General features: G+C 36.3%; 1 protein-coding gene across 7 annotated transcripts in view; it reads right to left on the minus strand.

The window, feature by feature from the left end:
- Mp (collagen XV/XVIII-type protein multiplexin) overlaps nucleotides 1-13,408 on the minus strand; it is a 393,214-nt gene that overhangs the window by 33,770 nt on the left and 346,036 nt on the right. For 5 of the 7 annotated variants that reach the window (XM_076366514.1, XM_076366511.1, XM_076366512.1 and 2 more), the window contains exon 7: nucleotides 7,787-7,873. The exons of the other annotated variants lie outside the window; for them this stretch is intronic. In XM_076366514.1, coding sequence (XP_076222629.1) covers nucleotides 7,787-7,873 — 87 coding nt within the window. The remainder of the gene's footprint in view (nucleotides 1-7,786; nucleotides 7,874-13,408) is intronic. 7 annotated transcript variants of the gene reach the window in all.

Raw genomic sequence — 13,408 nt, forward strand, 5'->3', positions numbered from 1 at the left:
AGAGAAGCAGGAATTATTAATTATTTGCCATCACTATTCTTACATTATACTATTATCAGCTTATTTACGTTATTAAAATTTTCAATTAAAATGTCGGTGATCGTAAAATATTTTGAATCGAATAAATTTTGATCGAAATTTCTTGGTTAGTACGTTCATTAATATTTTGGACAAAGGGGTTGATTAATTTCCTTAACACGAAAACACGTGTAACAAGTGGCTATATACAATTTCATTAGAATGCACACAGAATGTTAGTGAACTCGGAGCATTTGAATGCGCAGGCACAGTATTACAATAAGTTGGGAATTAATTCTTCTTCATGGAACACCCGATGTCTCTCAAACTGACGCTCTAGCCAGCCCAATTATAACTTAACTCGGGCATTAAATGTTTCCCATGCAAATTATGACGCAGCAATGCACCGTTTTCAACTCATTTTAAGCAAAAATTATACGCATCGGTATCTATCTTAGCAAACTAATACGTGAACTTTATTTAACACTAGAGCATTTAACACCGAGCATTTAATACGATAGATATGCAATTGTAACAATAGATTATTTCCGTTTTCTTCAGACATTCATTATAGTATTCAAGTGAAACTATTTATTTTCCAGATCATTTCGAATATCCAATGCTTTGAAGATATCAATAATTTGCGAAATGAAAAGATCGGAACCAGTCTTTTTGACTGTAGTTCTAGTGTTAATATCTTAATGGAATGTCCACTCAAATTTATAACGATTACGTACGCAAAAATTTCTTGCGATGAAATTTATGAACTGCAAATTGTTTTTTACACATTCCCGTAGAAAATTGTTACGAACCCCTTGTGAAGCTGGGAAACAATTTTTCATTTATTCATAAGAGCGGTGGGAAAAGATTTTGCCTGGAAATATTTGAATTTCTCGCGTTTCTGTATGATAAAGTGAAAACACAGTTTTATATGACAATATATTTAGTGCGTTTGTAACAAAGTCGGGGATGATGAAATTTTATTTTACGGAGTGTGTAGGCACACGCATTTGGATTTAAGGGTTATTAGGGAATTAAAAGCTGAACGATCGATTTTCACAGTTGACTTTTTTTGCTGTATAAAAACGATATCATATGGATCGACAATGATTAATGAAGTTTCGGGTAAATCAAGCGGCACGTTTAGCACATATTCACTCTAAGTGCTTTCCGATAATAATTAGCAATGACGTAGACTTATCGGGTGAAAAACTGTCTTTGACAGTTATTTATTGTTCGTCCTCTGTTTTCTGAAAGGAAGAGATATTTTCTGTTATCGTTGATTCAGCGATGCACGTTAATTGCGCGTTAATTATCACAATTAATTTAGATGCAGTTTGTTAAGTTAATTAGTAAAAGTGTGTGAAATTCGTTGAACAGTAAGTATCGTTTTGTTACGTTTATGAAAAGAAAATATTCGATATTATATCTTACCGTGAAGTAGAAAGAAGATACATACATCTACTTAATTATAAGAACATGGAAAGAAAATGAATGCTGAAAGTACGATAGTATAATATTTCCGATATCATCTCATTCTTTATTTTTTTAATTGAATGAGGGAATTAAATTTCATTTTTCTTTCTCCCATATCATTTTAACAGTTTTGTTTCTCGCATTTCCCAGCTTTCTCTTTAATTCATGGCGCATAAAATGTCAGAATAATTTTTTGTGCTCATTTCTCTCGGAATTTCCTCGCTGTGAATGCGGGGACGTACAAACAAGAAAATAGTGTATACAAGTAACAGACTATAGTCCCACTGACGCATACAAAAATCCGCAGACTTGAAATATCCTTAAGAAATATTGCGATAACAGCTTAAACATCCCGTAACGCATGATTCTTGTAAAATAACGTTTTACAATATTCGAACATTAATATAGATTACTTCTTACTTTTTAATAAAAAATTTCTAAATTAAAAATTGGAAATTACATTCCCCAATGAAAAAAGAACAAATTGGCGTAGTTAGCAATTTTGGTCGTTGATAGAATTCGAAATCTACGAGTATTAAAAACAGAAATAATACAAAAAAAAATAAAACCGTTTTCATACTTTTAAATCAAGCAGACATGATTAAAAGGTATAATTATACCTGGTTTGTTTAATGTAAAAACTCCTGCAACGACGTTCAAAATGTATACGAAGAATGTTTCAATTACTGTACGTATGTAGTACGTATTTCGAAGCTGAATGGTCTCATCTTCCTGTTTTTATTTTCTGTAACGGACAAAATAATTAAAATGTTCAACGAGTGCGGGGAAATTTGTACAGGACAGAATAACTATTTCGAGTACAATGGTTATTCGAACGCAAATCTAAATGATCCTGCAACGATATTCAACTCCGAAAGAATTTTCAGTTAGAATAGACCGTGGCGTATCGAACTGCCTTCTGTGAAATGAGAAACAATTTCCGATATAATAAATGTATTAGATCTATTGTAGTTCCAGCTGTATTAGGCCCGGTAATGTCATTTCAAGTTTAAAAAGAAATGAGTCATTCAACAGACATGGAATTGACGAATTACCATCAGGCTGGGAAGTAGTTATTAACGGAGATCATATCCTTCAGTAAATATTAATAAACGTATCGAAAATGTATTATTTTATTTTAATTAGAAAACAGAGAATTTTCCTTCAAACATAATATTTTGAAACTACATAAACTGGTCTTCCTGTTTTCATTTTCTGTGACGGAGAAAATAATTGAAACGTTCGACGACAGCGAGACATTTTGTACTGGTCGAAGTAACTATTTCGAGTAGAATGGTTAATCGAACGCAAGTGTAGGGGACAGGGTCTCGATGCACAAAGACACGTGCGTCTCGGTAGCTGCAACACAACGTGAAACCAGCGACCGATCGCAATAACACGTACCACCGGGACGACAAGTACCTACAACCGTGGTCTGTTGAGTCGGGGGAGTACGTTCACCTGATACCGCGTACTGACACACCTTTGCATCCCATTGTACATACATCTTGAGAGATTTTCTCCGGGGCAGGATTTTACGGGTGAAATAAATTGCTCGGCTTTCCCTCTCCGAGTTAGCGAGACTAATACAAACGAGTTTTACAGACGGCTCGACTGGGCCCGAGGAATCGGCCTCGGAAATTCTAAGAAAACGTACAGCGAAACCGTGCACTGCTTGAAACCCGATTATCCGAACCCGTTATTATCGGAATGTTGTTAAATCGCGGTCGTAGCAAAAAGTCTCTTCTTTTTTTGTTGTGAGCATCAAAAAAATTAATAAAATCGATATTAGAATGTAGGAATATGAAATTGATTTTTGATATTTTGATACTGATACTTCGATTTGGCAATTCCAGTGAATAATATCAAATTGATTTTTGATATTTTGATGTCGATACTTCGATTTGGCAATTCCAAGTTAATAATATAAAATTGATTTTTGATATTTTGACATTGATATTTCTGTTTAGAAATATCAATTTTAGAATCAATTCCACAACAATTTCTATTTGATTTATCGAGGTTGAGTACAGTGAATAATGCTATAAGTCATTCTTTCAAGGAAAGCGTATTATAAAAGCGGTCCGTTCGTCTTTACGTGCTTGGCCTGACTTATGTGCGATTATTCTACTGGGAACCTGTATTTCTCAATGCGCTGTAAGAAGATATATTCTCGTTGTAACTTTTCCATAAATATCCAAACCGCGGAACATTGTATTTTACGCGTATGGTAATATTATATCTCTTCGAAAAAGCAATACTCCCATTATAACCTCGAGAAACGTTCATATTTACAAAAATCGTAACTTACAAGATCCTCAGTCTATTCCATAAGTCTTTCCACCACCAATTCTCATCCAATATAGTTTCTCAATATTCAACGTCAACTTCAACTACAAAAAACCTCAAACATCCATCCTCAATCTTCCAAACTTCATCTCCGAATCCCATTTCCACGTGAAACGCCGTTTCATGCCCGAATCAATCCCTAAGCACCGTACGTCCGGCAAGAAAGGAATTTTTGAGTTTCCCACGAGGACCGGCGTAAAATTTCAATGTCTGACCTAAATTACACCGATTCCCGCCACCTAACTATCTAACACGTTTCCCTGATGTTTGACAAACGACCGATTTCTTATCCGGCGAGCGTGCCCCGAGCACGGTTATCGCCGCCGGGAGTAATGGCGACGGGCCGGCGAAGTTCCGCGGTCAATCCCAACGCCGGGGAGCGTTCAAGAATTCCGCGCTGACTGTAGCCTGGCCGGGACAAATCAAAAGTCACCTCCAGTCGGCAGGTCGAACTTCGGCGAAACTAGATCAGCTGGTTTAATTGCCGGCGCGCGAGCGGTTACGCGGCAAGAACCGAACTTCCTTCCCCATATCGATCCCCGAAACCGTCTTCCCCTTTTTCTTCGGCAATTTCTGATCCCTCGCATACTTCATCCTTTATGTCTGACTGTCTTCCGAAGTATATAGCGCGGCGTGCATTCCCTGGCGAATCAAATCGCGCCGCGTCGTCCGCAGAATCCGCAGTTCAAGATCCAGGACCGTGATCCAAAGGAAACATCCTTTGAGGCGACAGCGTTTTGACGAGGCCGCCTCCGAATCGATTCAGACCACTGACAATTTGTGTCCCGCTGATCCCGTTAGACGCGGGTAATCTAATTACGTCCCGGATTGACGAGATCGCGGGACTCCCGAACTTGACGCTCCGTTTTCGGGGACTTGTAATCGATTTTCACGGAAACGGGACACTTGTTCGATCATAGTTTGCTTTCAATTTGTTACGATTCGATCAATGCCGTGCTGGGTGGACACGCTTGTTCGAACGGATCGGATCGGATCGGTTTCGTGTTTATTGAGATTATGATACCTTTTAGATCGTTAGGGATTATTGGTTCGGATCGCTCGCGTGAAATACTTTTGGATTTGGTAATTATTCGGAGATTTTCTGGATGAGTCTTGAGATTTACGCTAACTTTTTTCCTTATCTGATCTTAATTTTTTCGAACTGAATTTAGCAGCATGGAATAAAATGTAATTTTGTTTCCTGAAATGTTATTATTAATAATTCTTTTAATAAATACATATATCTAAAACTTATACCAGCTTTTCTTTCCAATATTTTGGTTCTTCTTGTATCCGCGGACTCTATTTACGCGATTTTCATTCGCGTGAAGTGAATCCACGTTGACGGGTTTCCACGTAAATCGAGGGTTAAATGTATTTTAATTATCTATTTATGCTGGAAATCAGATTTAGAGTTTGGTGATTGTACAATTTGGAATGATTTGATGACATTAAGAAGAATAGAGGTTTCATATTACAAGCTATATTCCTTTTCGAATCTGTTCTTTTTATCTTTTACCCACAACGAACAGAAGGTGAACGTTGGACTGTAATAAACTTTAACCCCTTGTCCTGCAATATCATGTCAGACACGTGGTGAAGATTTCAAACAGAATGTAACAAGCATAAACATAACTCAAGTCTTTTGAAACCAAATTAAATATCACTTTTCTGTTATCACTTATTACACTTTGGGGTAAAAACAGACATAGAATATGCCTAGAATTGTTCTCTTCTCCCAATAAATGATTAATGAATGAGTAGTTGTATCGATCATGGTTATGATGTAGGTCATAAGGCAAGGAATTAATGTCACACATTTTACGGGTCCCAACAGAAATGAAATATAATCCTATTTCATCGTTTCAAGGCGTGCAGAATCCTTTACAGTGACAATTTCAATTTGTTATCGTGAACTGATTTCAATCTCAGCCCGAGTTCACCAAAAACTTCTCGGATGTTTTAATTTTATGTTAAATTCGATCGTCAGAAGATTTAATGGATCGACCGAGTTTGAGGGACGGATGGGTCCTGCAACGGCGGCCCTCTAAACTTCGTTTGGATTAAGATGAGCCCCGAATGGCGCCAGAAATACTAGAAGCTCCCTGGTCCCGAAATGAAGCGTTTTAGACGCCAACGCATGATCCTCGTCCGAATTCCCTAGATTATTCCTGCGAGTAGTTAGGACGTGAACCCCATAAAGTGATTTTCACGTTCTTCATCGGATGTTAGACAGCTTTCCGGGGAAACCCTCGCAGAATATCGAATCATCTTAAAACTTCGAAGAGTCGCAATTAAAACGCTTTACGCGGCTCAATTTTTACGAATGAAAATAATAAATCCGGAAAGTGGAATTTCAACTTGGTCTGCGCGTTTGTTTTCTCGGATTTAACCCCTTCACCTATAATATCGTGTCAGACTTATGGCGAACATTTCAAACTGAATTTGAGGAATCTAAGTGTTATTTACATTTTTTAAATAGAAATTAAATGTTGTTTTTGTACTTTTAATCATTCACTTTTGAAGTGAACGTAGACATAGAATAAGCATAAAAATTGTATATTTTTCGGATAAATTGTTAAGGATAGAGTAGCTGCATCGATCATAGCTAAGAAATAAATCATAGGGCAAGGGGTTAAAGCTGTCAATTTTTGCCATTCGTTACAGGTATTATTTAAACTGCGATAAATAATAAGATCTGTTAGATCGATCGTTAATTCTACGTTTTGTCAGGAGAGTTATCATACTATATTAAATCCTTCGATGATTCTTATTATTTTCGCACCATGAACGTTAATCATTTTATTCATAATTTTCGTTTAATTTCATGTACTTACACTTCATTCATCTTTTCACTCTTTCGTTATGAGTTTTGTAGGATCATTCTTTTCTTCTTTATCGTAACGTAACCTTTATTTTACGGATGAATTCTTGAAATTTGTGTAATTCGTTGTTTCGTTTCATACTGTACCTTGCCTTCGGTTAGAGCTTTCGCAGCAACGTTTTTCTTCTATACGAAAAATCGACCGTCGAACTAAATGAATATTACTGTTAATGTTATTATTAGGCACAAACACAGAGCAGTTTTATTCGCGAAGCGGTTAAACGTCGTCGTCGTAGAATGTTAAGCGACGCGCCGTGATATAAAGCGTCCTCGAAGATAAGCTAATTCAATTAAACGTTTCGACAAAGCGGCAGCTATTATCGCGAATTAAACGATCAAGCCCCGGTTAAAGCGGATGCATTATCTCTTCGCAAATAGAAAACTTGATTATGCGGGGTTACGTTTGAAGATCTAAATACCGCATCGGTTCATTAACCTTTTGAATCATGTCATCACGTCGGGTCCGTGACGGGAATTTTCAACTAAGTCTGACAAATCTAAATGTCACTCTTCTCGAACATAAAAATGACTGATATTCGTCAGATAAATTATATTAGGTCACTCCACGAGTAATGGATTTATACCTCTATTAATCTCATTTTTAGAAATGAAGAGAAAAACTTTTTTTAAAACTACAATATATTCTCATTCATTATCTATATATTATTCATATGTACACTACAATTAAATTTAAAACAGTTTTGTTCATTTTTATTCCTAAAAATGAAAGAAATATAGAAAAACCACATTACTGGCAGGATGACCTGATATTTATAACAAAGAAACTTCCGAGTGCAAAAGATTAAGTCTTCGTTGCGGTTTCCTCCGTTCCCGAGGTTTCCCGGGGACCGAAAAATAATTCCGTCGTTAACGAAAAGTAGTTTTTTCAAATCGGCTTTCTGCGAGCCGACGACGTGCCCCCTGTGTCTCGTTTGCGGAACGCGCCGGGCAAGCTTCCCATTAATCCAATCGTGTTAGTCGCTGCGACCGCTTACATGAAAACAAACAATTAGTAAGCGGTGCTGTCAATTTCTCGCGAATTTCATTCTTACAACTCACGTCTATCTTATTAAGGTCAATATCCCCCGAACCGTCCGTCCATTCGGGAATAATATCGCCTGAGCCAGTCTCCTCCTCCGCATCGAACTACAAAAGAAATGTTCGTTAGCGATTTTCGGCCATTTTCACCGATCTTCGAAGCGGTGGGACGGGATTGTTTGTTACCGGTTCACTCGGCAGTACAATAAATTAATTTATTCTTACTGGAAATTGCTTTCAAGTCATTGGTTAGACATTTTTCAACTAACTGTCGCGTTACAGCGAAGTAAAGTCTTATAATTTCAGTGATACCGCTCAGACTTTAATACTATTACTCGGGCTTTAACTCGGTTATTAAAAGATTATCGCTGGACCGCGATCGTTCGTGCAATGTTGCGCAATGGAAGCTATTGTTAAATGATAATCTTGTTTGTAAAGAGTTCTCATGTATGCGACGGAGAAGTAGCGAAGATAATTTTGTGAATCTATTTCCAGCAGATTTCGTATGATCAAGATGATAGGTTTGTTTCATAATAAAAATTTCACACTTAGTTTCATGGTAACCAGGTGTTAATTGGATCTTTTGTAAGGCATCAAGTGTACTTTTAAATTAGAAATGTATCGATGTCGTTTCGAGGGAGAACTTTAAAACATTTTGTTAAATATTGTAACTTGGATTTCTGATGGAACTTCGTTAAAATATTATCCTACATGCGTAATTTGAAAATTTAAAAAGTTTTAGTGAATTCACAAAAAGTACCTTGCAGTATCATATTAATCTAGACGCGTATTTTTGAAAAATATTTATCGACGCGTGTTTACAATATTTCATGTTTCCCATAAGCGAACTAAAAGATTGAATAAGCATCTTGAAACTAAATAGCATTAATGGCGCAGTATTCTAATGAATATGTATACACGTCACGGGCACAATATGTTTCATCAACGATATTAAAAGGCGTACTTAATTATTCCTGATATCCTAGTATACAGAGACCATTATGTTCTCTGTACATGAAACATAATACGACAAATTTACATAACGCAAAACACAGGAGTCAAGGTACACAGCAGCAGTGAATTAAACGGGTGTAAACGTTGGCGTGGAACGTAGTCGAATAAACTGATCAACCTCTATAACAGAAAATCAGCTTGCATACTGTTATTACCATTTAAGCGATAATAACATCTGCGTCTTTGTCACAACTTCTGTTTCATTCGCAGTCTTCTTATTTCCTTTATTAAGCCTTTGCGAATGGGAATGTTTTAAACATTTAAATAGCTTATTAATAACACAGCTGAGTTACACATTGAAACTCTAAATATTAGAAAAAGAAAACTATACATCAATTTCTCGGTAATTGAATGATTTAATTATTCATTTGCAACTTTTGAAATTTCTCGATGAAAACTCGAAGAGTGCACCTGTTGAGACTTTAATTGGTTTACCTATTTTGACCCATCTGGTAGCTTTAGTGTTCGAAGGCTCTATTATGACGGCATTCAACAACAAAGGGTTAATATCTTTATACGCCTGAGCTATTCAAATTCTCTCATCCTAAATTTTCTCGTTCTTAACTCTTTACGTATAAAATTAAACAAAGTGTAATCTTAATTGTCAGAAATATGTTGGTAGCGAACGTGCTAAACAATAACAGCTAGAATATATCAATGAAATATGTAATTAGCGTACATTACATGCTCGCAAATCGTTCGTTGAAGAATGAAAAAAATTCTGTCCAAGATTACACGAGAGTTAACGAACCGTGTTAGAGTTGTTTAATCGAATTTAATTACCGTCGTCGAAGAAGACATTTGAAGAAAAACCAGCGGACCGAGCAAGGCAACCGATTGAAATTAGAAAACAATCTGATTAAGCATGCCACGCGCGTGTACGTATATATAATGCATTTTACATAACATTAACGGCACCGCTGTCATCGAAGTACATGCACGCGCATGCACACCCCGCGTACAGAGGAGCCGAGCGAGCTTAATTAATCTCATTTTAGCGATTTCAGATCTGGCATGAGCCCTTTTCAATTATTCAAATACCGAAGATCCAGCATTAATTCAGCGTGCGCCGCGCGTCGACAGCTTTAACACTGAAACAACCGATCGTTTAACAGTATTAACATGTAACCATTATAAAAATTGTGACAACAGATTTTTTTTGGGTTCCCTTGAATATTGATTATATAATATTGAAGTGAAATTATTCATTTTTCAAGTCATTTCGAATATTTAACCAATTTAAGATACGAACAGTTACGAAATGAAAAAACTGAGACCTGCCATTTTGTCGGATACAGCTGTTCCAGTGCAAATATAAACCAAAATGAATTGAGTATATTAATGAAATCATACATTTTCTGCTGCTAGCGAATGCGTTAAAATTAGATTTGTCATTGTGATGAAAGCATAAGTGATACTGCAAAGAACGCTCAAAATTCTCCTAGCAGTAAACGTGTTGATAGTTACTTTACGGAACCTTGACTTGGCTCATCGATCTGACGGATACTCGGTTTCATGAGCGTAGTTTAGTGAAAGTTTATGTCGACTTTGATTGACGCGAATACGTGTCCTAATAATCCACCGTAAAAGCTGTAATTTTCAAGATTTGTATGAATGAACGCCTAGTTTTCTAGAAACAATATAATGAAATTGTGTATTAATGTTGACATTTGTATATTAAACGACTGCCAATCGAGTTCTATTGAAAATTCAATTTCTGGATGGAAAATTAAATTGTTATCGTGCGAATGTGACTGTTAATTGATAAATCTACTGATCTTGGCAACTATTCACCATCAATACTATGTTTGTTTTCACTAGCAATGCTTTGTAACTTTACAATCAAAGTATAGAGAATCTTGTAATGTCGTTCTGATTTCCTTCGCCTTAAACCAGCGTTATTTTAATAGGTCATCGATTCTTAAGCATTCGAAATACAAAAGCCTTGCGGTAGGTAAAGTATAAAGCGGCAGTTCGTTCAGTCTCGCGAATCGAAACTCATTAATACGTCGCGCGAGAATTTGATTATTCAAAAAGCTTTTGTTCCATGCATATTTATCGGCCGGGATACTCCACTTCGATTACACTAAGGAACAAATTTTGACCTATGTTAGTTTTTGCAATAGCCACTATGTAATTCTTATAGAGTTCCTTACCCTAAATACGAATCCGAAAACCAAATTGCTGGGTTAGGTTCAGTTTTCGAAAAAACTGGGATTTTGTAAAAACGATCGAATTTTTCAGAAAACCAAGTGTTACGTGAAAACTAAAAACGATAGGCAGTTAAAATTTATCGCAAAAAATAAAGGAGACTTGTCCGATCACGTAGCTATACAAATTTTGAATTTTGAGTATCATTAAATGTTTGTAAACGGTGATCAGAGTTTAAAAAAAGGTAGATGCGCGTACTTTGTATGCACTTCTGTTACATTTCTACGAAAAGTGGGTTGGCCAGCACGAATTTGCGGTGCACCATTGGATTCTGCAGACATTTCTGAAGAGGAACCCTCCCGTGAGAAACGTGACATCGGTTTTTCTTTGGGACAGGGTAAGAAAATGTCCGCGAACGGAACTTTCGCGCCACACGGCCATCGCTCGCCGGCCACAGCTATGCAGAGCCGTGACTACGCGCTGTATAGACCTGGACTCTGGTCACTTCTTATATGTATATATGGACCGTTTATTTTGAAAGTGGTGTAAGCCCATTTTTGAAAAAAATTAGATATTACGTAATTCATGCTTAATTTAATGTAAATTTTTTATGTATAACTAGTTCGTGTTTAATTTCTTAAAAAATTCCCATGTTTTGTACAATTTAAAATTGGTCGGTAAATGAAATTGCATAATCGTCAATTATGAATGTGGTGTAAGTCCAATTGACAGATGTAGGTGGCTTAGCAGATTATTATAATTATTATGATGTAATAATACGATGTAGAAAACATGATAAATTCATTTTACATGAAACGAAACGAGAGAATTACGTTTCAATAATAAATCTTCAAAATGCGATTAAAAAACAGATAAGAAAAAACACTAATGGAGAACAGGTAATTTCTGAAAAATTCGACCGTTTTCACAAAATCCCTGTTTTTTCGAAAACTGAACCTGACCCAGCAATTTGGTTTTCGGATTCGTATTTAGGGTTGGGAACTCTATAAGAATTACATAGTGGCTATTGCAAAAACTAACATAGGTCAAAATTTGTTCCACGGTGTTACTTTCCGTGCTTCTTTCTCGCGGCGAGCTCTTGTTCTTCGACTGGGAAAAATGACGTTCACCGGGTCGACTGGACAAAAGATGTTTCTCCGATCCGAGGGGACTCGGATGTAGTATTTCAGAATGAATGTATTCAAGGAATTCTCTCTTTCCTCCCGATGCGACGCCAGCGTTCGTTGCTCGCATGAATTTCAAATGCGGCGTCGAACTCCGCGTTTCGAAAATCCGATTTTTAACGCTAAGTGTACCTGCACTTTATATATAGGGTAGACCGAGGCGAATCGGATGCAAATAACAATATTGACCATATTTGTTACGTTGTTATAGAAATGAGCATGTTGACCGTTCATATTGCTTCATGCATCTCAGTGGAGACAGAAACAAAAAGAAACATAGAATTTGAGAAACTGATTAATAGGACAATATAAGAATTGATACAAAATTAAACGAGTAACAGGAAATGCAGAATGTAAAATTAAATTTTAAAACCGGTCATTCGACCGGTCACGGTGCGTTTAGTATTAAGTTTCCATCGATTTGCTCGGTAACGATCCTGCGAATCATGACTGCAATATAGTTTAATCGCCGTGGCGTGATTACGAATATTATTCGACGAAGTGTACGGAAATTTCGAGAGAATCGTGAAAGTGAATTCATCGGAGGGTCGAATTTGAATATCGCTTTGTGACGTAGACAGATGGATGTTAATTTGAAAGTTATTTCCTATTTTCAGTAGTATTGTCGTGTAATCAAGAGATCGAAGGATTCAGTAGTTCTCATTCTAATTTACATTTTATTGTATAATATTTTATGTATTGCTTAATTTTGCAGATGAATAAGCGACTTTTGTTAAGTAATTAGGTTTACAGATTGAATCCTTTTTACGTTCACTTCTGAGTACTTATATAAAACAAATTAGTCTTGTTTCGATTCGTTCCGTGTAAATCTAAGTTTCAGAAATAAATGTAGTTGTTTTTAGATTCTTCTTATTTAATAACAGGAAAAGATTTATTGGATGGGTAATTAATCTTTCAACGGTATGTTGGTTTTTAAATCGCGGATTATGGTATTGAAGTATTTATATACTACTTATTCAAAGTTTGCATATAAATTATTTTCAAATTCGCTTACTCCGGTTAATGAAAATCGATTAATTTTTATGCACAGATAATACCGGAAGTAATTATTTACTGCCGCGATCCGCGGTGTTACTGATCCCCGCCGCTTTATATATGAGAGCTGATTTGTACGGTGCAGCTTGTTAAAATGGCGTAATCTAATGGAAACTTGTTCGGTGTAATTGAATATGCAGCGTTACGAAGGATAAGTGATTTAATTGTAAAAAATGATTTACATGTTTATGAATATAAAATATAGTATGTAACGGTTAAGCACCGTCGTGAGAGGCAC

Source organism: Nomia melanderi, chromosome 4 (assembly GCF_051020985.1).
Source record: "Nomia melanderi isolate GNS246 chromosome 4, iyNomMela1, whole genome shotgun sequence".
In the NCBI taxonomy this organism is placed as follows: Eukaryota; Metazoa; Arthropoda; class Insecta; order Hymenoptera; family Halictidae; genus Nomia; species Nomia melanderi.